Raw genomic sequence first — 26,608 nt, forward strand, 5'->3', positions numbered from 1 at the left:
CTTTTCTCTGGCCTCAGCATCCTGTGGTTCTGTCTCCACCTGTGCCAAGACACGGAGCGGACTTCTTGGTGTCTCATCTTCATCTGAGCTTCCTTCATCTCCCTCACTCCTCCTCAGTGATGGGGGTTTTTGACCAAATTTAATATTGTGCGCTATCTGCCTCTATGTGGACAAAAATATGAAGGTTTCAGTTACAGGAAATGGAGCTGTATCCAAGATATCTGCGCTGTCTATGTAACTTCATTTTCCAATTTTTAACAATTTAAATATGTCTGTTGTTCTTTACATTGTGTGAAAAAGTGATGATGAATGGGCCAGTGTAATATGTAATATGTTTGCTTTGACTTCCATTCAAAGGTTGTTTTTTTTTTTTACTTTTCCTGTAATAATGATATGTTGGAGATGCAGGGTTTTTGCGTGACGACGACAATATACAATTGTATTGTCATTACGCTCCACAGTTGTTCCACTATTAGCTTCATTTTCGTAAGCTTGCAGTTAAATGGCACATACGCACATAATACACACACACACTCACTTGTAGGTTCCTGACTTTGTCCGAGACGTTCTCCTGAGACATGGTCTGTTCTGAGCACAGATTCTCTGCAGAATCCTCAGGGATGAAGACGCTCTCGTGTGAAAAAGCGCGAGATCCCAGGGGATTTGCTTCCCTATATTTGCACACAAACATAAACATTAGATGCTTGTTTATCTTTAAAAGTTACTATAATGAAAAAGGTGCACTCTGTATACTGAGTGAAATAGTTGCTATAGTCCGTAATCCAAGATTTCATAGGTTTCTGTTACATTTTTAGTCCATGGCTTAATTCTCGTTCATGATTGTTGTTGTAAACAAATGAGCCAATCACCTCAGATGCTGATTGGTCTCTTCATGACCCGAAACCACCCCATTGCACACATCACCAGTGGAATGGCTAGGTTTAAGTTCTGCTTCCTCAAAAGCTTGCTCTGTCTCCCTCCTCCTCTTCCTCCCAAACAAACGTCGGAATGGCTGGAATTTGCCCTGCCGTCGCCGGTCTGCAAAAGAAAACAAAGATGTTAACACCTGATGAAAGCAGCTAGTCCTCTGATCAGATGCCATGTTCTAGGTTCCTGTATGTAGATGTGGATTTGTGCAAGTACCTGTCAGTACATACCAGTTTATTTAGTGAAAGTACATCTTACCAATGTCTTTTTTTATCTCTTTGACCATTATCACATATGCTTCTTTATGACTTTCCTTTACCTAGCAGCACGAGCACCAAATCTTTCCGAAATTCACTTTCTCACTCTCTTTGAACAGTTGTTCACTTACTGTCTTCCATCTGACAATAAACAACTAAAGAGGACAATCTTATAAATTCTCTTATATTCCAAAAGCTGCGAGTGGACAACCCTCATGCACTTAGAATGTACAGTCTCTAAGTTTGGTTTCTTGTGGTGTAACCCAGCCATGATACTAAATTCCCTCAGCTTAAGGAGATAGCATCTGCTGAAGGAGAAACGCAAGACCAGTTAAACTAGTGAAAGCAGAAGCAGAAGCTTCAGCAAATGACCAAATCTACCCAGCGAACAAGTGAAATAACAAGAATAGCAGCTCTGCACTTGAGCACAAGCTACAGCCTGAGTGCAAGCAGTCGGTAAATGTTAGGAGGGCCTGATGTTTGTGGTAGGCACGTTAAATTATGAATGGAACCGTGTTTTAGTCGGAGCCATTTAGGGTTGCGGAACCTTAACAGATGTGCGCTGGCATGCACGAAAAATGTCCTGCAGGTTTTCTGGGGCCATGTCTAACTCACTCGCCTGTTCACTGGAATTAATTATTTACTAAAATCTATTCTATTAAATAAAAAGAAGAAGAAATGCAAAGTCACTGGAGTCACTTTCTTCAGGTGTTTCACTGAAATACATTAAATTCATTCGCTTCTTTCTTCAGATTACCTTACAAACACCCATCAGCTTCAAATGAATGGACGTGGGAATACTGAAAAAGCACAAAGGCTGCAGTGTTTTTATTTTAAAACAAGACATACCTTTATGCCTTAGAATCAGGTGACGATTTGAGTTGTAATTAACTCTGCATAGGTCCTGTTTCTGTAGACCTGTGATTACAACTGCATTCTACCAAAAGACCTATTTTATAAGCACTTAAGATAGTTTGTACATACCATCTGTAAGAGTTGGGCCTTTCCAAATGTACTCAGTCACCGCTGAATCACTGTGTGTTAGTGCTTGCATGCTACAGTGCTAAACTGAAGATAAGATGTGGACCTTTGGCTTGTATTAAGGTATTTATCTTAGTCTGGAAAGAGTTATTCCCAATCATAAACACCAATGAGATGGAGAGATAAGAGCACAGTTCAAAATACTAGTGCAGCATGAGCACGTGTGTGTGTGTGTGTGTGTGTGTGTGTGTGTGTGTGTGTGTGTGTGTGTGTGTGTGTGCATGCGCTAGTAGGAGCTCCTGAGGCTTGTACTAGCTGGGGTTACAGGGCCACCCTACACCACTGGCTGGATAAATGCAGTTAGGGAGCAGGGTGGATCTATTACAGGCTAAAAGTGGAAAGCAGTGTAAGGTTACACATTAAGTGTGTTACTGCACAAAGGCAGGATGGAAGAATGACAACAGTGGACATTTTGAGTCATGTGCTCGTGACTGCTTGCTGGACCATTCAGTAGTGCTGATATTTTGTCACCGTCACATTAGGTGACTTCATTCCAGCTCTAAGCGGGACTGAAAATGAAACTGTTCAATATCACAATATTACAGCCTTCTCAAGGCTGTACGCTAAACTTGATTGGGCCTCACCTATAGCACTTACCTCCATTCTCTGTATGAGCAACTTTCACACACTCTCACACACACACACCTATTAATTCTTCCATATTATATTATATATTATTTTACTTTCAGAATTTAGTGTTGTCCATTTTCAGGGCAAAGTCCTCAATTGTCATTTAAATGCTCCCTATATGGGGCAGTAATTAGATCACAACGGTCACACAATGCATACACACTAATGATGAGATACACTACTGCATAATATGCATTTGGATTTCTCCCCAATGTACTTATTTCCATTTCTCACCCCCCAGCTAGGACCCCCATTATCACACGATGCTACCAGTCATGGAGGGTGAAGGCTGGCATGTGTTTCCTCTGAGTCACATAAAGCCAGCCGACTGCTTCTTTTTGAACTAGCGCTAATGCATCATTGGACAGCTGAACACCCTTGGAAAACAATGCTGCCAATTCTGTTAGCTATCATCAGCTAGCATCATGCTGATTACTCTGCCAGAAGCTTGTTGACAGCTACCAAAAGCCCCTGGTTAGGGTGCAACCTGCTAAGAGACACTTAACCACATTTTAGGTGTGCAGTATGTATACTTCTGATTAGGCAATGTATGAAATCAATCATTCTACATCACTATCATTAGTCTGGCTTTCTATTTGCGCAAGGAAGCTAAGGCAAATCCCACTGTTCTTCATCTCTCTATATTTCTTTCTCTCCATGTCTCTGTATCTGACTACGCTGTAGCCTACTCCCTGCTGCTGCTCAGTCTCCCTGGCCCACAATGCAGTGCTGAGGGGATGCTCAGTCACTGAGGCGTGTAAGTGGACTGGACACCACTCTGCCAGAGGAGCAGCACTCAGCACCATTCTGTGTGTTTGCAGCACTTTCCTCAAGACCACGTTACGCATATACTCAGACCACTTTCCTCAAAACCACACTACAACTATACTCAGACCACTGTCCTCAATAACACACTACAACTATACTCAGACCACTCTCCTCAATAACACACTACAACTATACTCAGACCACTCTCCTCAAGACCACACTACAACTATACTCAGACCACTCTCCTCAATAACACACTACAACTATATTTAGACCACTCTCCTCAAGACCACACTACAACTATACTCAGACCACTCTCCTCAAGACCACACTACAACTATACTCAGACCACTCTCCTCAAGACCACACTACAACTATACTCAGACCACTCTCCTCAATAACATACTACAACTATACTCAGACCACTCTCCTCAAGACCACACTACAACTATACTCAGACCACTCTCCTCAAGACCACACTACAACTATACTCAGACCACTCTCCTCAATAACACACTACAACTATATTTAGACCACTCTCCTCAAGACCACACTACAACTATACTCAGACCACTCTCCTCAAGACCACACTACAACTATATTCAGACCACTCTCCTCAAGACCACACTACAACTATACTCAGACCACTCTCCTCAAGACCACACTACAACTATACTCAGACCACTCTCCTCAATAACACACTACAACTATACTCAGACCACTCTCCTCAATAACACACTACAACTATACTCAGACCACTCTCCTCAATAACACACTACAACTATACTCAGACCACTCTCCTCAATAACACACTACAACTATACTCAGACCACTCTCCTCAATAACACACTACAACTATACTCAGACCACTCTCCTCAAGACCACACTACAACTATACTCAGACCACTCTCCTCAATAACACACTACAACTATACTCAGACCACTCTCCTCAATAACACACTACAACTATACTCAGACCACTCTCCTCAAGACCACACTACAACTATACTCAGACCACTCTCCTCAATAACACACTACAACTATACTCAGACCACTCGCCTCAAGACCACACTACAACTATACTCAGACCACTGTCCTCAATAACACACTACAACTATACTCAGACCACTCTCCTCAAGACCACACTACAACTATACTCAGACCACTCTCCTCAATAACACACTACAACTATACTCAGACCACTCTCCTCAAGACCACACTACAACTATACTCAGACCACTCTCCTCAATAACACACTACAACTATACTCAGACCACTCTCCTCAATAACACACTACAACTATACTCAGACCACTCTCCTCAATAACACACTACAACTATACTCAGACCACTCTCCTCAATAACACACTACAACTATACTCAGACCACTCTCCTCAATAACACACTACAACTATACTCAGACCACTCTCCTCAAGACCACACTACAACTATACTCAGACCACTCTCCTCAATAACACACTACAACTATACTCAGACCACTCTCCTTAAGACCACACTACAACTATACTCAGACCACTCTCCTCAATAACACACTACAACTATACTCAGACCACTCTCCTCAAGACCACACTACAACTATACTCAGACCACTCTCCTCAATAACACACTACAACTATACTCAGACCACTCTCCTCAAGACCACACTACAACTATACTCAGACCACTCTCCTCAATAACACACTACAACTATATTCAGACTATTGATTTATACTACTGTATTTATACTATTTATACTACTGTACACTACACTGTACAGTATATCAATACAAATATAACCTCAATACAAACTGAATTTACCCCAACCTCCAATTGCTTTGCTCTGGTTGTGCTCAGTCCTATAAGAACATGTTCAATACTGTCTGTCCTATTGAATCCCCTTCTGTACCACCAGTTTACTCTGGATGTGTCTGTGTAGAGCTCTAATGCACACTGATTCCCCAAGTTCCTGTAAGTCTCTCCTTTTATAGCATGCCAGTAACACAAATCTGGCTGGGTAATATCTCCAAACACTTCCTCCAAGATGTAGAGACGTAGGAGGCCTTTCACAACACCTTTATGAGCCATTAACCAAGTACTCACATATAACACACACACATGCTCAAATCTAGTCCAATTCCAAATTACGAAATCTCCTCTACTTAACATCTTAGGAGGCAGATCTCTATGTACCTGCCAAGCTCAATAACAGAGTAGATTTCATATCTGAACAGACCTTTCACTGAAGCATAGTGTTCTATCTGCTCAACAAAGCTTTCAATCTGCATACCTCCATCAGAACTAGGGCTAACGCAATGCGGACGAAACTCTATATTGTGATTCAAGGTCAAGATTAAGTTTGATTTTTGATATTTTGTGAGGAAATGTGTCTTGATTACAACTTTAATGCTACATTGGACTGACTACAGAGGTGTGTCCAATTCTCCTCAAGACAACACTGTAACTACACTCCACACACACTGCACTATATGATTAATAGTACAACCATCAATCACAGCACTAGCATCATTTGCCTAATTCCGAATAGGCCCCCCTTGTGCCACCACAACAGATCTGACCATTTAAGGCATGGACTCCACAAGACCTCTGAAGGTGTACTGTGGTATCTGACACCAAGACGTTAGCAGCAGATCCTTTAAGTCCTGTAAGTTGTGAGGTGGGGCCTCCATGGATCGTATCAGATAGCCTTAGGAGCCCATGACCCTGTTGCTAGTTCAACGATTGTCCTTTCTTGGGGCATTTTCAGTAGGTACTGACCACTGCATACCGGCTTGCTCTGACCCAGGCGTCTAGCCATCATATTTTGGTCCTTGTGTGGCACCTTGCAGAACTGACTGTTCACTTACTGCCTAACATGAACATCTCACCCCTTGACAGATGCCACAGTAGATGTGGATAATATGTATTAGAATTGCTAACACATTGACCAATGTACACACATAGTGAAGAATACTGTTTTAAATACACATCAGATTATTTTATTTACAGTTCTTAATTCCAGTACAATGTGATTGTATTGAGTGAGTGGTTAGAGGCTCATTCGCATATCTCAGACCTGTGTGATATCACTACAGGAAAGACCAGGATAGAGATAACCAATAACAATAACAATAAACAGCGCAGCCTTAACCAGAATGGGTTAAAATGAAACATGCAATCTGGGAAGCTGTTAAAGCTATAAAGAGATGAATCACACCAGTTTACTGATATAGCACCTGATACACAGCAATACACACTTTGCACTGCAACAGAATAAAACAGAGGCATTTCTCCACACACACACACACACACACAGCCTACACAACAAGAGAAAGAGTCCAATCTGGAACACAGCACACACACACTGGTCTTGGATGGGCTTTTGTAAGTGTTGATGACCCCTTACAGTCCCATCAGCATGGCGCTCTTAAAGAGACAGCACTTAATTGTGGAGGTTACTGATTTTAACAGGATATGCTGCATGTACAGAATGACCTGCAGGTGCATCATAAACCACACTGTGACGTAATCAGAGCTGGCGTGTTGTCTCTTTAGGATGCAGCCTCGTAAAAAGCTTTTCCCAGTTTGCTCTGCTTACCTGGGCCTTCGGATACTGTTACCTCTACACGTGCGTCATGCTTAGCCTCCTTACTGTCCGTCGCCATGGTTACGGCGATCCTTTTTTTTTTTCTGTAGCTTGTGTAGAGGAGGGGGACATAAGCACAGGGTATTTCCCAGCCAGAGTGAGAGCGTGTAGGGTTGGATTTAGACCGTCAAATTATTCGTAAACCTCAAAGACATTCCTTTTTTCCTCTTGCCAGTACATTGAGTTTCTGTGCATTACAATTTGTACACTTTTATTCCTATGAGTGTAAAATGAAACGTCCCACAGCTATGCTAATGTAACTTCTGCAAGGACAATTTTAAAATATTTTTTATATTTCAGTGTTTTTTTTTATTATTCACTCAAGTATATTTTTTTCTCCATACTTCCACATTTTCCACCTCTTACTGAGTGTTTTTAGCTTTTACTTAAGTCCAATTTCTCTGCACATTTATCATCCCTAAGTGTGTGTGTGTGTGTGTCTGCACTTAAGTGAGAGAGTGTGTGTGTGTGTTTGATATATGTGTATATGTGTAAGGAAAAAAAAGAAGCAGTGCAGAAGATCAGAGGAAATGTGAGCCCTCAGCCTCGGGCTGTCTCAGGATGGTTCACTCTGGTCTATTCCCTCTCTGCTTCCCTTTCCCTTTCTCTCAAAGATGCATTGAATTTCTGGGCAACTGATCATTAACACCCGGTTGCATTTAAAAGTTCACCTTATAATCCACGTATGAAGTGGACTGAGTGTCTAAACTCTAAGATTAATACAGATGCATCACTGATTCATTATACCAAGCTATGTAAATGTACAGTATTTGGTGTATATGTTATTCTTTTTAGCATATGCTCTTTTCCAGAGCCAATAACAAGAGTAGAGCATAACGTTTCCCAAGCGCTATTATTGGTTTAGCTATACAGTTGGTATATTGTTGGTATAGCGTTGCCATTACAGTCAAGATAGAAACGGCCATGTGTATCCAGTTTGTGCACACACTAATAAAAAAAGGTGCTAAGCTCAACTGGAAGTTGTAACTACCAGCTGTAATGCCTATGTATCTTGCACCTCCCCTTCAACTCTATGCATTCTGCTGCTCCCTTGTGTACTCGCTCTGCTTTCACCTTGAACCTCAAACACTATTGTGTCAATCTTCAAAAGAAAATCCAGCATAACCAAAAACCGAGCAGTAAAACAAGCCAATTCCAACCCTCAACTGTTCAGTCTAGACTCATTATAGGCCCCAAAATGTACATACACCCAGCCCACTAGCAAAAGGCCCAGTCAAAGCTGGTGGAACGGTAAAACGCGATGGTGACTTCAGGAGAATATAGTACTGTTGATGCTGGAGAGCAGCTCATCACCTCCAGAATCTGCTAGTTATGGGGATTACGGGTTGCTACATGAACTAGGACTCGTGAGCGTGGCTTTTCCTTTGCCAATGTCCGCAGAAAAAGAGAGCTCAAACTTAAAGCCGAAGAGGCTCTAGGCCAAAAGCTAATCTCTTTTCTGCATCGTCTTATTTCTTGAAAACAACCTGGACTACCAAACTCGAGCTTAACACACATCAGAATGAAAAGCGGCGAATTTTTTTGCAGAAATCCAAACCAGGGAAGTGAGTGGGGGCAAGGCTAAAAGCTAAACGGCTTCAGCTTCTTCAGCTTGCTAACGGCACATCACGCGGAGGGAACTCAATGAGAGGGCAGCAACAACACCTTGGTGAGACTCAGGAATAATTACAGTGTTTTTGTTACAGTATTAAAACGAAGCTATAATAAGCACCTTCTGTAAGCCCGTTGATCAGAGCTGAGCTTATCATAATAACAGGGTTATAAATAGGCTTGTAACATTGTGCCATTATTAACACAAAGAACACCTTTAAATACTCAATAAATGCATTCTTTGGCACCTTTAACTTTAAAGATCTGCTGACAATTCCAGAATTCAGCTACTAACATATGAGTTTAATAGCAGTTACAGATCTAGTAAGTTATAGGCTCTGGATTATAAGCTAAAAGGATGAAAATCTGCCAAATTAAAGATAACACCATTACATTGGGAATCTGCCCATTGCCCACTGTCTGTCCTTATTTACAGAACATAGATTGCCTTTATTTCACCCCTCTCGTTCTCTCTCTCTCTCCCTCCCTCTCTTCTCACCTTGCCGAACAGAAAGAGAATAGGCTTTAACATTTTTAATCAAGTAATCAGGTCACCTGAGACAAGTGATTCTGCAAATAGGGAGCAATTAGTGCTTCAGAGAAAGAGAAAGGCAGAGACAACGTTTGTTCGTGTGTACAAATTAAAAGCTCTGGTTACAGGCATGTTTAGGTGTCTGTGTATTTGTGTACACACCGTATACATGCACACCCTATGCTGTGCATTGAACATATATCTAAGTCTTATCTAAGTAATAAAATCTAATAAAATAATAAATAAAAATTCAACGTCCCACTAAAGATTACCACTGGCTGCAGCTTATCCATCATGTTTCACTCCTCCTAGCAAATCACAGGTGTCTAGACTGTGTCAGATGACTAGTCTGTCAGTGTACGCTCCATAATTGGTACTTATATGTACTACTGTGACTGTTCCACAAATAAGCACACCTCATCTCAGAACAGTTCTTGCAGACAGACACCTTATGGCACCACAGTTATGTAAGCGCTGTGTCGTCTGAGCCTGTGAAAGCCGTGTGTTGATCCTTTCTCGACAACCACTTGTGTGTGTATGTATGTATGTGTGTGTGTGTGTGTGTATGTGTGTGGACACAGAGATCATTCTGAAGAGAGAGCCTCGCAGTGTTAACCAGTTTGGCTCTGAGGACACATTTTATTATGCACATTTAAATGGGGTTCTGTGTGTGTATGTGCATGTCTGGCTGTTTGTGATTCTGTCTAGGCCTGAGCATGTGTGTGTGAGTCTGTGTGAGACAGAGAGAAAAACAGAGAAGCTCAAATCAGAAGTAAATAAAAGCCCTCTTCCATCCTTTTTATGTGTGTCTGAGGGCTAGAAGACTGCCCTCTCTGTGGAAGTTGAATCCAGGCCACCTTTTGTCTGCTGTGTGGCTCCTTTTACATGGTTTTCTGTGTCATGTCTGCTTTTAAAATGACCAGGCCTGTCTCTGTGGGGAAGCCAAAAACAACACGAGGGTCCATACGATGAGATACCAATCAGCATCCTATGCATACTAACGAGGTACACAGTTTAAAAACCAGTAAGCCGTAGGTTCTTGCTCAATCTCCAGGCAGTGTAACATCATCAACATTAGTGGGAATATGTTTGTGAGCCTGTTTGTGACAGAAACAAGTGTGTATGTGCTGTTCTGTGACTGTCACTGAATATATGAATGTGTGGCTATGTGTGTGTGTCTGTGTGTGTGTGTGTGTGTGTACTGCAGAAGCTGCAGATGGGCTGATGGTAGAAGCACGAGGAGCAGCATGTGCTCTGGATTCGGAGATGTTGCCTCAGTCAGTCAGACAGATAGACACACACATACACACACACACACACACACACACACACACACACACAGCTGCAGCTCCATCGTGGCTAACAGAAGCATGATGCTCACTTAGCCAACAATCTAAGCTTCATGCAGCACATTAGCGCAAGCTAATTTTCTCTGCTTTAGGAAAGAGTAGTTCAAGAACTTTAGCCGATTTCTAAACCTTTCCTCAGATCTTTTTTTATACTTTCAGTCTAACTATGAATGTAGAAGGCCCTGTTCCAAATCTGACAATGCCAGCAGACATTTTAGCATTAGCTCTAAGTATTCGGCCTTTATCGTTTTAGCATGTGCATGTATTTAAAAGATAAAAGAGCATAACAGAAGACATTTGGTCCAATTTGGTGTCAAATGTACAAGCCAGCATAGCTGTTGCTTACTGGTATTGCAGCAGTGTGAGCTCATCTCTACAAACCCCCCCCAAAAAAAAAAAACCCCACAATGTTCTATGGATACACCGAGCATAAAAATGTGAAAACAATAAAGTGTCAGGGCTTTTCCGTTGGACAGGGTGGTACGGTACGGCACCGTTATTAAACCGAGTCCAGAACTATCCGTACTCTGGATGCGTTGTGAAAGCCAAAGCAGTACTAAGGAGTGCCGATGTCTTTGTAAAAAAGTCTGTTTGACAGAATGTTCTCTTCGTTTTTAGCTCCGCTCAAGTGTCCCTGTTCAGGGCTCTCGGTACCCTGGCAAGCGTGGGCTGAACAACGAGTTTTACATTTCAGGTCGAGCCATAAAAGTCAAAAGTTAGTTAACCTAATCTAACTATCCTAATTAATGGGGAAAAATTACCTTTGCAACAATGGAATTGTTTTTGCGAGTGCTCCTTTTGGATAATGTTAAGGCAACGCTAACAGTCCATGCACATTAACAAGCTTGTAAAAGACATTTTATGTTCAGTCTAACTCCTGAAGACCTAACCAATGGGAAAAGTAGACTGGCTGTACTAAATACCATAGCTAATTGTACTGTTCTGATTTCAACTCTTTTGTTTCCAGCCAAAACTTGAAATATAAATTCATAAGATGAATAAGAGTAGTATTGAAATACTTAGGCCCTAAAGGGTTCTCCACCGGTGGCGAAAGGGGTTGTTACTGTACTGGTCACTTGGCAATGGAGTGACGTCAACATTTGTAATCATAATGTGTTGGTGGAAGACTATATACTGTGTTGGTGGTGGCTCTAAGTAGCAGTGCTTAGTCATTTTTAAGTGGCCGATGCAGCAGACAACTAAGTAGCACTTATGATCATAACATGGCACTATGCTCACACTGCAAGAATAGATGCAACGCAGTGACGTGACTTCAATTAGACATTGCGGAGTTAATGCATGACACTATATGCCACTAAAAGCTTGTTTCCCTGATGCAGATTAAGCCTAGTCTTGGAAATATCAATAGTGCTTCGCCAATGGAAAGCTTTTTGGCGTAGACTTTGGCTTAATCTGTGTCTGAGAAAAGCACCCGGTATGTTTTAGCATACTGTATTTGCACTGTAACAGACATAAGAGACAAAGCTCAGCAAGGCAGAAAGCACAGTAGCATTCCTCTACATCATAACTTCATGGGTCTAGCACAGATGTTCAGCTTCAGTCAGACAACGATTCTGCAATAATGAAGGCAGCTCATTTAGCCAAGTCATACAGCGATCAATACATCGTTTTTATCCAACAGACCTCTTAAGGCAAGTTCACCTTCAGCCTGCCCTGAAGTTGCACTGGAGTAGCTTAGTGGCATAGCTAAGCTACAACACTGGTGGGATGGAGGACTGCATAGCATTTAGCGAAGCCAGCCAATGGGGCCTGTGTTTGTGCCGCATGGCGGTGCACCTTTACCTAGTTTGGCTGCACAAGAGGAAAGGGCCGCACACCACTGCAGGAAAACCTTAGGAAACATTGTGGATCAAGCTTCTGCACCTGTTATTACTGCCTGTTGTTGCTCCTTGCCGCTTAGGAGAGAAATATAACACAACTGGTGAATCATGTCTATACTCTACACTCTATATCATAATGAAACAGTAGGTATAATGGTATTAATGGCATCAGACTGTGTGTGGTTATCAAACATGGCAATTTTGCAAGTGGTTATGGTGACAATATACATAGTACATGTAAAACGATCTCTGGTAATGGAAGCCCATAACCCTTACTTAAAATTAGTTTACTATGAACATCCACTTAAAAAGGGTTAATACAATAGACTTACCAATAGATCTGTCAAAGGAATAACTGGCTCACGAAGCATGCGTTTAATAAGCTTGAATAATAATGTACAAACGATTATCGTCTGCAAAATTATGGTAATAAACAATGTAACTAATCATAAAGAGTCTTGCAGTATGACAAAATGACACATGTAAATATAATATAATATGGAATGGAATTGCCATGTAATTACTGTCTGGGCTAGCTTCTAATACTAGCTTCTTCAGGTTAGCAATATTTTGATTTCCCGGAAAATGTCTTGCAGAAAACAAGCAAGTACGTTATAGCCCCACTTTGCACGAACTCAGGAAGCATCATCCAGCTTATTTTGCTTAACCCTTTAAAAAGGCTGTGGACCACTGGTGGGTCAAAAGTGTTATTACAAACTACTATTACCAAAGAATAGCTCCAGCAGTTTGTACAGAGGTCCCTGTAGTTACTGAGTAATACACCTTAGTGTGGAATAAGCCTGGGATGGGTGTTAAGGCGTTAACTGGGTCTCAGCCATCGTGAAAGACAGGGTCCGTCAAATCAACCAACTGTCAGAATCAACATACTTGTACCCTTTCTCTGGACAAGCTCATCCTTTTTCCCATCAATTTGAGACTGCATCTCATACACTGGATCTTTTGTATGTTCTTTAGCATTGTGTAATTATTCCAATGCAGGAAAGAGCGTGAACCAAACTAGCACTTTAAGTTTCTGAGCTGAATCCTTTAGGTATTTCAGCACGATTCATATTTTTAATACAGTCAACCTACGCATCACTGCCTGTGTTCTTTATTAATAATAGTGCAAATGTCACAGTGTCCCCCATAGAGCAGCTGTAAGATTTGTTAAAAGGTCTGGCGGGTTTGTATACAAATGAAAAACAACTACATTTCTGTTAGAATGTAGTCAGAACTCACAGAAGAAATCACCTAAAGCATGTTGTACAGGATTTGTTTAACTACATATGGAATCTGCTACATTTACCCCGTGTTAGGTTTGTGCCTCTGACTCTGACTAATTAGCTGACGCTTTGTTTGTATAACCAATAATTAAGAGCTATCTTTTTTGTGGTACACATTTCTGACCTAACCACAGATTGTTACACTGATTATACAATGCAAAGCTAAATGATCATTAATGCCAACATTGCACAGCTGGCCTTAAGGAGCATATTTAGAGAGAATGAAGAGAGAGAGAGAGATGGATATGAAGAAGAAGATATGTCATGAAGAAAAGGACACACTGGAGCTGAAGCAGAGGAGCACCTACTACAGGATCAAGTGATGCACTCACCAACAAACTAACAGCCTAAAAATGAACCCATACGGCTCGGCATACTCATGCAATATCAAAAGTACACCACCACTTTTTTTATTCACAGCACACCACACTTCTGAATTGCACTACTAGAATGAAGAGAAGCACAATAGATGGTTCATTGGTTTTCGCGCAACACAAAGTGGTTTGCTTTTTTACAGTGAGTGTACCGTTACGCTCCTCTCAGAGAGTACAGTAAAACAGCAGCACAGGCCTGACTGAACATGCTGGCATGGCAGGAATATGAAATAACGGCCGTTTTTTGAGAACAGAAGATCATTGTGTTCTAACTTCATTCACAATGAAGGCTTGACTGCGTATCATCAGAAGATACAGTTGCTGGCTATATGAATGTAGGCTTACCTTAAGGTCGATTTATCCTGGGGGGGTGAGAGGGTATCCGTCAGTATGTATGTATGTGTGTGTGCGGTGTGTGTGCAGTGTGTGTGTGTGTGTGTGTCCGTTCCACCTGCCTGCTGTTACTGTGTAACTGGGACATTACTTGGAGTCAGGTGTCACTTTGCGCAGGTGCAGTGTGACCTGAAGAGCAACTATGTGTGTGTGTGAGTGTGTGTGTGTGTGTTGGTAACTATACATGATATATGATCAAGAAATTATGTTACTACACAATAAACATTTAGCATAGGGCTAAATAATGCACAATGTTAAGCATGTAGCACAAGTAAGCTCCTCATGAGATACAATCCATCATGCAAAAAAATGCAAAAATGTCACATAAAAAAATATTCAAAAAATATATATAAAAAAACAGCATGCAAAATATCCTTATCCTTAAAATATCCTTAATATCTTTAAAACATCTTATATCTCAATAATTGCAACCATACAAGAGAAGGAAAAAACTGGCACAATGTAAAAAAAAAAACAAGTGGCAGATGGAAATACATCAGAAAGTGAAAAACAGCAAAATAGAGACACAAGGTTTTTGTGTGACGGCAACAAACTGTATTTATAGTGCAGGGGAAAGAAAGTGCATGACCTAATATATATATATATATATATATATATATGTGTGTGTGTGTGTGTATGTGTAAAATAATAAAAAACACAATACCTGCTTTTAGTCACCTTTTCTTAATACCATAGCAACCCTAATCTGCAGATTTTGACAAGTAGACAGATATGTGTTGAGATTTACTCTTTTCTTTTTGTTAGTTTTTTTTTATTATTTGTTTTTGATTACTGAGTAGTACGTAGAAATCACAGAACTCCCTTCTGTGTGACTTTAATCTATCCATCTATATATTCTATACATCTATATATTCAGCTATGTTATATAGAAATAGAGCATTATAGAGCATTTAGGGCATGACATAGTGAGATACCCCCTCTCTAGAAGCTTTATAGTTGATTCAGTTAACTTTTGGCAAATAAAACTGTAGAGGGGACCAAATTCTGGTACATTTTTCAGAACTCTGATGGAACTCAAGAGTTAAGCCTCTTCATAGACAGCTATTTGGAAATCTGACTCAACCACATCTTTGTGGAAGGAACGTCCAGTTTTGACCATAATACGTTTTTTTAGCAAAATAAATTAAGATATATAAAAGACAGATAGTATCATTATCCAACAAGGGTTCTACAGCGCAAGATGCATTGCTGGTGGACATAAAAAAGTATGTATATTAGTTTTATTATTATTTTTTGTACATATTCTTTTGATGCATGTATTGTTATGTACATCACTTGGGAAGCTTGTCTGGTTCAAACAATAACTGTATTGAAATAATTGTGTTTGTACCAGTTTACCCAACATTTTAATGACTATTACAACTAGCCCTCTCTTCTTCTACAACTAACCACACTTATGGGGCAAGTGGTAACATTTGCACTCCCACAGCTTTTGGAGTTATTCGTTAACTGCAGGTGCTGGAAACTAAAAAGTTTACATTTAAGAAATATTAATTGTGTAAATATTTAAGATTTAATATAACAATAAATCGTATTAATTGAGTTAGGCTGTGTGTGACTTCCACATGCTGTGCATGGAAGACTGTGTGTCCACACATGTGGAGAGGAGAGAAAGAGAAAAACAATGAAGAGGAAATAAATGTTCAGTATGTGTACATGCATATTCATGAGCATGACGGAATGACGGTGAAAGAAGGAAAAGAATGAGAGGAGAGCGAGAGGGAGAGTGGGTGACCGTGGTGAGGTAGTATGGTTTATACAGCCATCTCTGTTTCTGCTAACAGAATGGCACTCTGTTCCTCAGCCAGCTTAGCAGAGCAGGAGGAACAGATGGGCATTGATCATTTCAAACGGCCTGACTCATACAAAGACTAGAATTGTTGAACAACTGTAAATATGTGAGGGTGTGAGGGTGTGTGAGTGTGTGCGCGAGTGTGTACATGAATAAACTTGTGGCACACCACAGAGTTCATCTCTATATCATGACACTGAATCTCTTAGCTTAATCTCAGTTAGCCATAACTGTCTGCACACAGCCTATTATTGTGGACAGAGATTTCCCACAAACTCAAAACACAGGACAAAAGGACAGGTGATTCTATTATAATTACAGTTGGCTCTGAACGTTTCCAGTTCTTTCTGTCCCAGGGAAACATATCAAAAGTATTATGTGATATTATCTTATCACACACATGCTACAGAAAAGGAAAGGGAGAGAGATGAGATTAAGGACCACTACTGTGTTCTTATAAAAAAAAATCTAGCTCCAACGCTGGTTGCTTATGAGCTCATATGAGTTGGCAGTCCAGCATCTTTGAAGCTAAAAGCATATTTCTTTCTAAACTTCCAAACTAATCTGAATTTACCTTCTACTTTAAAGTGTACTTATATTTTTACACATTTTACAATCAACTGTTTATTTCAATTTAACAAAAAAAATAATAAAGATAATGAGTAAAAAGAAGATATAGAAGAAGATGATGACGAAGCAAGAGGTGGTGGAGGAGAAGAAGAATGAAGAAGGAGAAGAAGAGGAAGGAGGAGGAGATAAAGATAAAGGAGAAACGGAGAGAAAAAGGAAAAAGAAAGAAGGAGGAGGAGGAGACTAAGAAGAAGGAGGAAGAGGAGAAAAGAAGGAGACAGAGTAGGAGGAGGAAACGACAAAGAAATAGGAAGGAGGAGGAGGAGAAGAAGAAAAAAGGAAGAAGGAGGACGAGGAGGAAAAGAAGAAAAAAGGAAGAAGAAGGAGGAGGAGGAGGAAAAGAAGGAAAAAGAAAGAAGGAGGACGAGGAGGAAAAGAAGAAAAAAGGAAGAAGGAGGACGAGGAGGAAAAGAAGAAAAAAGGAAGAAGAAGGAGGAGGAGGAGGAGAAGAAGGAAAAAGAAAGAAGGAGGACGAGGAGGAAAAGAAGAAAAAAGGAAGAAGGAGGACGAGGAGGAAAAGAAGAAAAAAGGAAGAAGAAGGAGGAGGAGGAGGAGAAGATAGAAAAAGAAAGAAGGAGTAGGAGGAGGAGGAGACTAAGAAGGAGGAGGAAGAGGAGAAGAAGAAGGAGACAGAGTAGGAGGAGGAAACGACAAAGAAATAGGAAGAAGGAGGAGGAGGAGGAGAAGAAGAAAAAAGGAAGAAGGAGGAGGAGGAGGAGAAGAAAAAAAGGAAGAAGGAGGAGGAGGAGAAGAAGGAGAAGAAAAAAGGAAGGAGGAGGAGGAGGAGAAGAAAAAAAGGAAGAAGGAGGAGGAGGAGAAGAAGGAGAAGAAAAAAGGAAGGAGGAGGAGGAGGAGAAGGAGAAGAAAAAAGGAAGAAGGCGGAGGAGGAGGAGAAAGAGAAGAAAAAAGGAAGAAGGAGGAGGAGGAGGAGAAGGAGAAGAAAAAACGAAGGAGGAGGAGGAGGAGAAAAAAGGAAGAAGTAGGAGGAGGAGGAGAAGAAAAAAGGAAGAAGGAGGAGGAGGATAAGGAGAACAAAAAAGGAAGAAGGCAGAGGAGGAGGAGGAGAAGAAAAAAAAGGAAGAAGAAGGAGGAGAAGAAGAAAAAAGGAAGAAGAAGGAGGAGAAGAAGAAAAAAGGAAGGAGGAGGAGGAGAAGAAGAAAAAAGGAAGGAGGAGGAGGAGGAGGAGGGGGAGGAGGAGGAGAAGAAGAAGTATAAGATAAAGAAGGAGAGAAGATGAAGGAGAAGGAGAGAAGATGAAGGAGAAGGGGAAGAGGAAGTATAAGATAAAGAAGGAGACTAAGATAAGGGAGAGGAGAAGAAGACAGAAGAAGATAAATGTTCTATTACTGTAAATCTTGTATCCATCACACTATACCTTCCACAGTGGAATTCCACCAATTTAAATAAATAAATGAAGATTAAAAGGTTAATCAGTACACAAAGGCAGTCAGAGTGGTTTGATGTGAAATGTTGCAGGTCAGAATTGTTTACAGTTGTGATGAGTGGAATCAGACATCTGAAGAATTTACTGTCTCTAAAAGCTGTCACAAAAAAGCTATAAAAATAGTGATAATACATATATAAATATATATATATATATTTATATTTATGCTAATTAAGGGTAGCAAAGAAGTACCACCACTCCTGGCTTCTATTACCACCTTCCTTCCTAACACCTAGACTGTCTGTCTTGTGCTGTCATGCTCTGGATATTGACGGTATAGTGTACTGCACTACATTTCTCTCTCTCTCACGTGTGGGTGGGTGTGTGTGCTGAACTTAGAGCCTGGAGGAACGCTGTTATGTCCCCCTGTTCCACCTGTAAGTGGTAGGGATGACAATGTAGTTGTCACTGAAGGCAAATCCTGGGAAGCTCCTCCACCCTTACTGCCTCCCTCGTACCCTCAGGCCTTCTAACAGCACTCCACTAACAGTCACCTACACTACACTCTTCCTCAATCTTCTCAGTGGCAGATCTTTTAGTAAAGTAGCCCTTACTAGGTGGAATTCCCAACCCAGATCTCTTTAAGACTGTACGTCTATTTCCCCCTTCAGTTCTTCTGAATCTTCTTTTGGATTTTAAGATTGAATTAAACAACTCTGCTCCCTGTCTGCTTCTTAGTGTCACTCAGCTAGGATTACTTGTACAGCATTGCAAAGCAACCTTGCTCTATGTAAATAGAAGGTGTTCTTCTTCTTATTTATTATTATTGAACACAAATACATGTGCAGGAGTGTAGCTGTTAGCCAAAATGCTGCTGTGCTTGTGTATTCAGGGATAAATCAGTGATTCTCAGTGATGTACAATCAGAAATGTAGCACGTCTGGAGGCAGAAATGTAGCGCGGTTCCTCGGCTGAGCATCACTTCAAAGAGTGCAGTGAACCCGTCTCTGGCAGCAAGCAGGCACATTTAATAACGCTCACTCCCACGGGCCTAATGCACAGGGAAATCTGAAAGCAATCTGACTCGATCTGAGGACACTACACGCTGGAGTTGTGGGAAAAGCAGACCAGGGCCACGAACCCACTGATCTATCATAGCCTCGTTCTGCTAAAGCACTACGGCGGAATTAAACGTTAACTCAGTGTTTTCCTCAGCTCGGCCACGCCGTTCATTCATATGGACGTTCAAGCTTCCAGGGAGTCTCGTAGGATACGAAAGCCTCCTGCTTTAGAAGTAGGAAGGGGGATTGTGGGTGGGTGGGTGGATCACACAGGAGACATATTTCACGGCCTAAATCCGCTTGAATTCAGACGTGCTTGCCAAACTGCATTGAGGTCTAAGCATTTCCAGTTAATCGCTATGTTCGTTTGGAGCAATCCGGGGGCCAGGCCTGTCACGCACATGCCTTATTTTACAGTGTGAAGAAAATACCTGACATCCAACAGTGTACTTGCATTAGATCTATTTTGAGTGTGTTTTGAGTGTATCTAGCATATGTGACTTATCTGGATGACCACGTGGTACAGCCGCTTCCACCTTTAGTTCAAGTCATTCAGTAACGCAGTAAATTCTATATATCCACAGCTAACATTTTCATAGGACACAAAAATGTACACTGACAGCTTGTGACAGGTGCATTAAGCATTTCAAATCGTAGTGCATAATGTATAAGAACACTAGCTGTTCCCAAGAACGCCGTACCAGCTTCACGCAATACAACCGGTAACCAACTCCAGGTCTTCTTGTAGCATGCTAGCGCTTTATAGGCCAGCCTACAAGTATTTAATGAACTCCATTCCAACATCAAAGCTCTTAATGAAACCAATCTTAAAGTGGATACGTCCTAAGACAGGCCGTTATTACCACCAGTCACCAACTCAGTGGCATGCAGAGGTTTGGGGCAAGAATATCTGTTGTTGTGAATAGCTTGGTGATGCCCTGGTTATCAAAAAGTAAAGGAACACCTTTGACTTAGAAACAAGTTACAAAAGGAAAAGGGCCTGAAGCAAAAGTTTGGGAACTCCCTTTGGCACCAAGAGCAGCTAAGAGTCTAGTCAGTGCTTGTTTGCTGGATTTTCTTCCATTCTTACTTGCAAAAGGTTTCTAGTTATGTGAGATTCTTGGGCCATCTTTTTTATGCACTGCTCTTTTGAGGCCAGGGGATTGTAAGGGCCATGGCAAAGTCTTCAGCTTGGGCATCTAGCGGAGGTCTGTGGTGGATTTTGAGGTGTGTTCAGGATCTGAAGGTAGAGACAGGGTTTTTTATTTGCCTTTCTAGAAATCCTATAGGCGGTTCTCTCAGAACGTTTTCTTGGTCTTCCAGACCTCAATTTGATGCCTTTTCTTGTTATCTTTAACTTTATGCCCTTTAGAGATCAGTTCATCTTCTGTTCTCTTAACTATTCTTAGCAACTGTGTGCATGCCATTCTACTAGGAATTTCCATGCAAACACAGGCACAAATTAATAGTGAACATGTGAGCACTGCAACCCAAAGCTCTTTTTGTCTCCTGCACTTTTCTTATGGAGGCTTGTTCTTCAAACTGCATCTTGTTTAGTAAAAATAATCACTTATTATCTACAGATTTTGACTCCATTGCTTATCATTGTGCTTGGTGATGTAAGGCTAGCAAGCAGCTGCTCGGTCATGGAAACCCTTTCTGTGAAGCTCCCAGTGCAGAGTTTTGTACTGATGTTAATACCAAAGGAAGGCTGAAGCTCTGCAGTTATTGAGTCAGCAGAGTGCTCAAGACTTTTATGCACTATGTTCCTCAGTACTCTGTGACCCCACTCTGTTACTTTATGTGGTCTATCAGAAATTTCAACAACTGAACTGTTGTTGGAATGGTGACTCCTATTGCAGTACTGCGCTGGAATTCAGTGAGCTCTTTAGAAGCACCCACCTTTTTGGCAATGTGTGTAAAGGTAGACTGCACGGCTAGGTGCTTGATTTTCTACACCTGTGGCATTGGGACTGATTGAAACCTGTGGACTGATTTTGTCCATATAGTGTATTCTCAAAGGTCTCGGAAAGCTTAGTCAAATTCAATGAAGGCAATTCTGCTGCTTAGCTAAGTTAGCTTTTGCCTGTCTGATAACCATGGACCTCCTTGCTGAGGTTAGGTAGGTGGGCGCTGACTGCTGAACATTATGGCCCATTACACCTGAATGGTCCGATGCACCCTGGCACCTCTGCAGTTCTGCAGGGTTTCTGTCATCAGCAGACAAAAAAAGTGAGCAGCACTCTCCATCCTGACATACCAAACATACTTTAAAGGAGTGTGGGAAGGGTTCTCTCTCTATCTCTCTATCTCTCTCTCTCTCTCTCTCTCTCTCTGGAACAGAACTGAAGGATGCAACTGTCAGCTCTCAGCATAGACTGTGTGTTTGGCTGAGGACTCTGAACAACATGACTTTGCGGTTTCAGTGAAATTAGAGATGCATCACTGTTTTGTTTATGTGCAGAAATAGCTGCTGTGGGTCGGCTTCTTTGTCATAGAAAAAGAGAGCGAGTGCGAGAGAGGGCGAGAGAGAGAGAGAGAGAGAGAGCAATTCCTGTCCCAGTGTGTATTAGAGCTCATTGAAGTTAGTTACAGTGCAGAAAGGCTGTTTAAAATGAGAGGAGATATTGAGTTGAACTTAGAAATGTAATTACAGCATCTTGTCACAGAAACAGGTTTCTACTCTCTCTCTCTCTCTCTCTCTCTCTCTCTCTCTCTAATACAGAATGCATCTATATTTCAGCAGATTGGATAAACAACAACTGGAATCTGATGAATGTGGCCTTCGTCTTTGAGGCACTCAGTGGTCCCATAACAGGGTCACACATTCACACACACACACACACACTCATGCGGTTCAATGCCCTCATTAAAACGACATATTCACTCCCACTCACCCTCTGTCCCCTCCATTCTTTCCCCTCTTTTCACAAAATCTAGTGCTCTTTTTCTGCCCCTCTTCCTCGCTCTTCACCTTTCTCTCTCTCTGTCTCTCTCTCGTTTTCTCCCTCACTTTCATGTTCCACTCAGTAAAACAGGCACGCTGTTGTCAGTGGTGCTCTCTGATTATGATTGGTCCATTCTGATTCATATCAGCAGTCTAAAGTGCCCTGTTCTGTCTTGTCTGTTCTCAGCATCTGTGTGCGTCCTGCTGTGCTAGCTGATTCTCACAAAAACACCACTCCTTCTAAACAGCTTCCATTCAGAGGAGGACAGCCTCACCCTTCCATGAAGGCGCATGCACCCTCGCTGGCTGAAACGTTCGCGATAACTTTATAAAGGCGAGATTTTATACAGTATCACGGGGCCAGCAGCAGGGCACCACAGCCTATGAATGCAGTTCTATTAGGGGTATAGATGAATGCTGGTTCTACAAACAGAGAAAGGAACTGGTTCCTGAGGCTTGAAGGCATGATCGCATGCATGTCCCTGTCACCAACTGACATATTGACTGACCCGCATGCTAGTGTGACTGCTAGGCAGCATTCGCCCTTCTAAAAACACTTTCAGGCAGAGTGGCCTATTGCCCTTGGCTGTGTGACCTATTGCCCTATAGTGTAGAAGGCCTTACAGTCTGCGCATAAGTAAGGTAAATCTGTTTGAGGGAAATCTGTCAATATCACACCTCACATTCCTATTAATTCTTTGAAATGGTTACTGTAGGCAAAAAGGCTAAATATAGTCTAAAATTAAATATATCCTTAAATATGTCATATGTTTAAATGCCCCATACTATTAAAACATTATATAGCATCACTGTCACCCAAAAAACCCTCCAAGACTCTCGCAAGTATATATATGTATATATATATATATATATATATATATATATATATATATATATATATATATACAGTCATGCCCGAAAGTATTCATACCCCTGGCAAAGTTTGACTTAAATTTACTTTTATTTAACCAGAAGTTATATTTTTGCCTTGAAACGACACAGGCATCTCCCAGGAGATAACACGATGATGTACAAGAGGCATCACTGTGTTTGTAAAAGTATTTCTCAGCTTTTATACACATTTGAACAAAAATGGCATGTCCAAAATTATTCATACCCTTTGAAAACTGTCACAGTATATGGGAAAATCCAAAGTTCTATACCATTCCAAATAGTCCAAGCTGTTTTAAAGCATCCTAATTACCCTGATTCATTGGGAACAGCTGTTTTAATCAACTCAACAGGAGAAAAACAGCAGCTCTCTGCAGTTGGTTTGTGGACAGTCATGGCTAAGACAAAGGAGCTCACTAAGGACCTGCGGCTGTGCATTGTGGCCGCTCACAAGTCAGGAAAGGGCTATAAAGCCATACCAAAATGTTTTCAAGTTCCAGTGGCTACAGTGCAAAGTATTATTAAAAAATACAAGAAGTTCCGCACTGTGGAAAATCTCAGAAGATGTGGTCGGAAGCCAAAAGTGACACCTGTGCTGGCCAGGAGAATAGTGAGAGAGGTGAAGAAAAATCAAAATCAAAAAGGATCACCACCAAGGCCATCCTGGTGAATCTGGACTCTGCTGGTGGCGACATCTCAAGGCAGACAGTTCAACGGACACTGCACACTGCTGGGTTCCACGGACGCAGGCCAAGGAGGACACCACTTCTCCAGAAAAGGCACACAAAAGCCCGCTTGACCTTTGCAAATGCTCATCTGGACAAAGAAGAAGACTTCTGGTGTTCTGTTTTATGGTCAGATGAAACAAAAATTGAATTGTTTGGCCACAATGATGTGTGCACCATTTGGCGTAAAAAAGGAGAAGCCTTCAACCCTAAGAACACCATCCCCACTGTCAAACATGGTGGTGGGAACCTAATGTTTTGGGGGTGTTTTTCAGCCAATGGACCAGGGAACTTGATCGCAGTAAATGGCACCATGAAAAAAGAGCAATACATCAAGATTCTCAACAACAACATCAGGCAGTCTGCAGAGAAACTTGGCCTTGGGAACTGGTGGACATTTCAGCACGACAACGACCCAAAACACACAGCCAAAGTGGTGAAGAAATGGTTAGCAGACAAAAACATTAATGTTTTGCAGTGGCCCAGCCAGAGTCCTGACTTGAATCCAATTGAGAATCTGTGGAGGGAGCTAAAGATCAGGGTGATGGCAAGGAGACCCTCGAACCTCAAAGAGTTGGAGCTCATCACTAAAGATGAATGGGCAAAAATACCAGTGGAGACATGCAAAAAGCTGGTCAGCAATTACAGGAAGCGTTTGATTGCTGTAATAGCCAATAAAGGCTTTTCTATTAATTATTGAGAAGGGTATGAATAATTTTGGACATGCCACTTTTTGTTCAAATGTGTATAAAAGCTGAGAAATATTTTTTCCCACAATGATGCCTCTTGTACATCATCGTGTTATCTCCTGGGAGATGCCTGTGTCATTTCCAGGCAAAAATATAATTTCTGGTTAAATAACAGTAAATTTAAGTCAAACTTTGCCAGGGGTATGAATACTTTCGGGCATGACTGTATATATATATATATATATATATATATATATATATATATATATATATATATATATTCCTTGTTTTTAATCAAAGTCAATGTAAAAAGTCATTTCTAGTGAGTTTTACTGGTCCATTTATCATTAAATGTGGACACAACGTAAATAACGACTAATTTGGATTCAACCAGACTTTATTTATAATAAAATAAGCAAAATGCTCTTGGGTAGTGTAACTCTACACACCCACAAAATGTACTTTAAGGGTTATTTAGAAAAAGCAAAGACTCATTTGTCTGCATTAATGATTCTTTGGTTAAATGGTTCTTCATATACAAGAAAAAACACTACATGAAAGTACCCCAAGTAGGGATTCATAACTTTTTAGCTAAATGTAGTATTTTAGAGTAGCAGGATATTTGTAGCATTTTTACCACAAAATAGCAGCTCCAGAATCATGCTGATGTTCCACTGACCTGTAATAAGCAGTGCTCAGCACGCTGCTAACTGCACTATGTCATTTTGGACAAGCGGACAAGATGCAGTGCAATGCAGCAAGAACTACATATAAGTGTAAAATCCTGTTATATTACTCAATCCACATGCTTCTTTCACCCTTAGTGACAGTTCTGTTTCCTCATCTCGTAAAGCGTTTTCTTTAGGGGTGGCCCAAAGCGAGCAAGAAATACCAAATACTTAATACCTACTTAAATACTCAATACCTGCAGATGACAATTACTGCTGATCCTAAACCCTGCTAGCCTGTTTCACCTGAAGTTGGGTTCAAACACGACTAACCCATTGGGAACTCCATCATTTGCTTCAGCTGTGATGTGTTTACATAAACACCACCCAGGGATGTGTTCTAAGGTGTGTTGCAACCATGGTGAAGACTAAGGAGATGTCCCAAAAGTTGAAAGAGGAGACATCCCTGGCCATTGAAGAAAGCCCAAAAGTTTGTCAGGAGGCCTTACCCATCTCATTAGGACAACAGGAAAAACACTGTGCAACTGCAAAAGACTTACAGAATAGGCTGGGACAAATGTATTAATGTCAACCATTAATACATTCATGGTTGAATAGGATTAATGAACTGGAAGCTTCCACGAGAGAGGTGTCAGAAGCTTGTCAGCCAAAAGGATGTTGCACCAAGCACTAATGTTGCACTTGAAAAATTGTCAGAAGAAATTTTTCATTTAAACTCAAACTTATGTCATGTGTATATTTTCCTTCAGTTCCACACACATCACCGTAATACCATTTAAGGGGGGGGGGTGAATATCTCTGACTGCAACTGTAATGGGGTTCCACTATTGTTACAGGTCTCTCTTTTTGTCATTATAGAGAACCCATATTATGTAGAACTCCAAGAGGCTGACTGATATTTTTGAGTTCAATTATATACTTAGCTCACTTTTCCTCACACTGTGGATGAAAGAGAGAGAGAGAGAACAACCATTTAATGGCACAATAAAAATGGCTCCTAACTACTAGTACTTACTAGTAATAGTAAATGATGTATTTTACATATGTATTGGATGCTTACTTGTCTGAACAGCAGGATTCCTTTTAATGTCGATAACATAACAGTATTGTAATATTGGACCATTACTTTTG

At 41.1% G+C, this 26,608-nt stretch overlaps 1 protein-coding gene across 1 annotated transcript in view; it reads right to left on the reverse strand.

Moving 5' to 3' along the window:
• Positions 1 to 26,608, reverse strand: part of cracd (capping protein inhibiting regulator of actin dynamics) — a 37,639-nt gene that overhangs the window by 6,537 nt on the left and 4,494 nt on the right. The window contains exons 2-5 of the mRNA XM_072682628.1: positions 12,561 to 12,673; positions 870 to 1,038; positions 539 to 671; positions 1 to 162 (exon numbers count right to left, since the gene is read on the reverse strand). Of these exons, the coding sequence (XP_072538729.1) occupies positions 1 to 162; positions 539 to 671; positions 870 to 1,038; positions 12,561 to 12,621 (525 nt within the window). The 5' untranslated portion in view covers positions 12,622 to 12,673. The remainder of the gene's footprint in view (positions 163 to 538; positions 672 to 869; positions 1,039 to 12,560; positions 12,674 to 26,608) is intronic.

The sequence above is a fragment of the Salminus brasiliensis genome, chromosome 1, assembly GCF_030463535.1.
Source record: "Salminus brasiliensis chromosome 1, fSalBra1.hap2, whole genome shotgun sequence".
In the NCBI taxonomy this organism is placed as follows: Eukaryota; Metazoa; Chordata; class Actinopteri; order Characiformes; family Bryconidae; genus Salminus; species Salminus brasiliensis.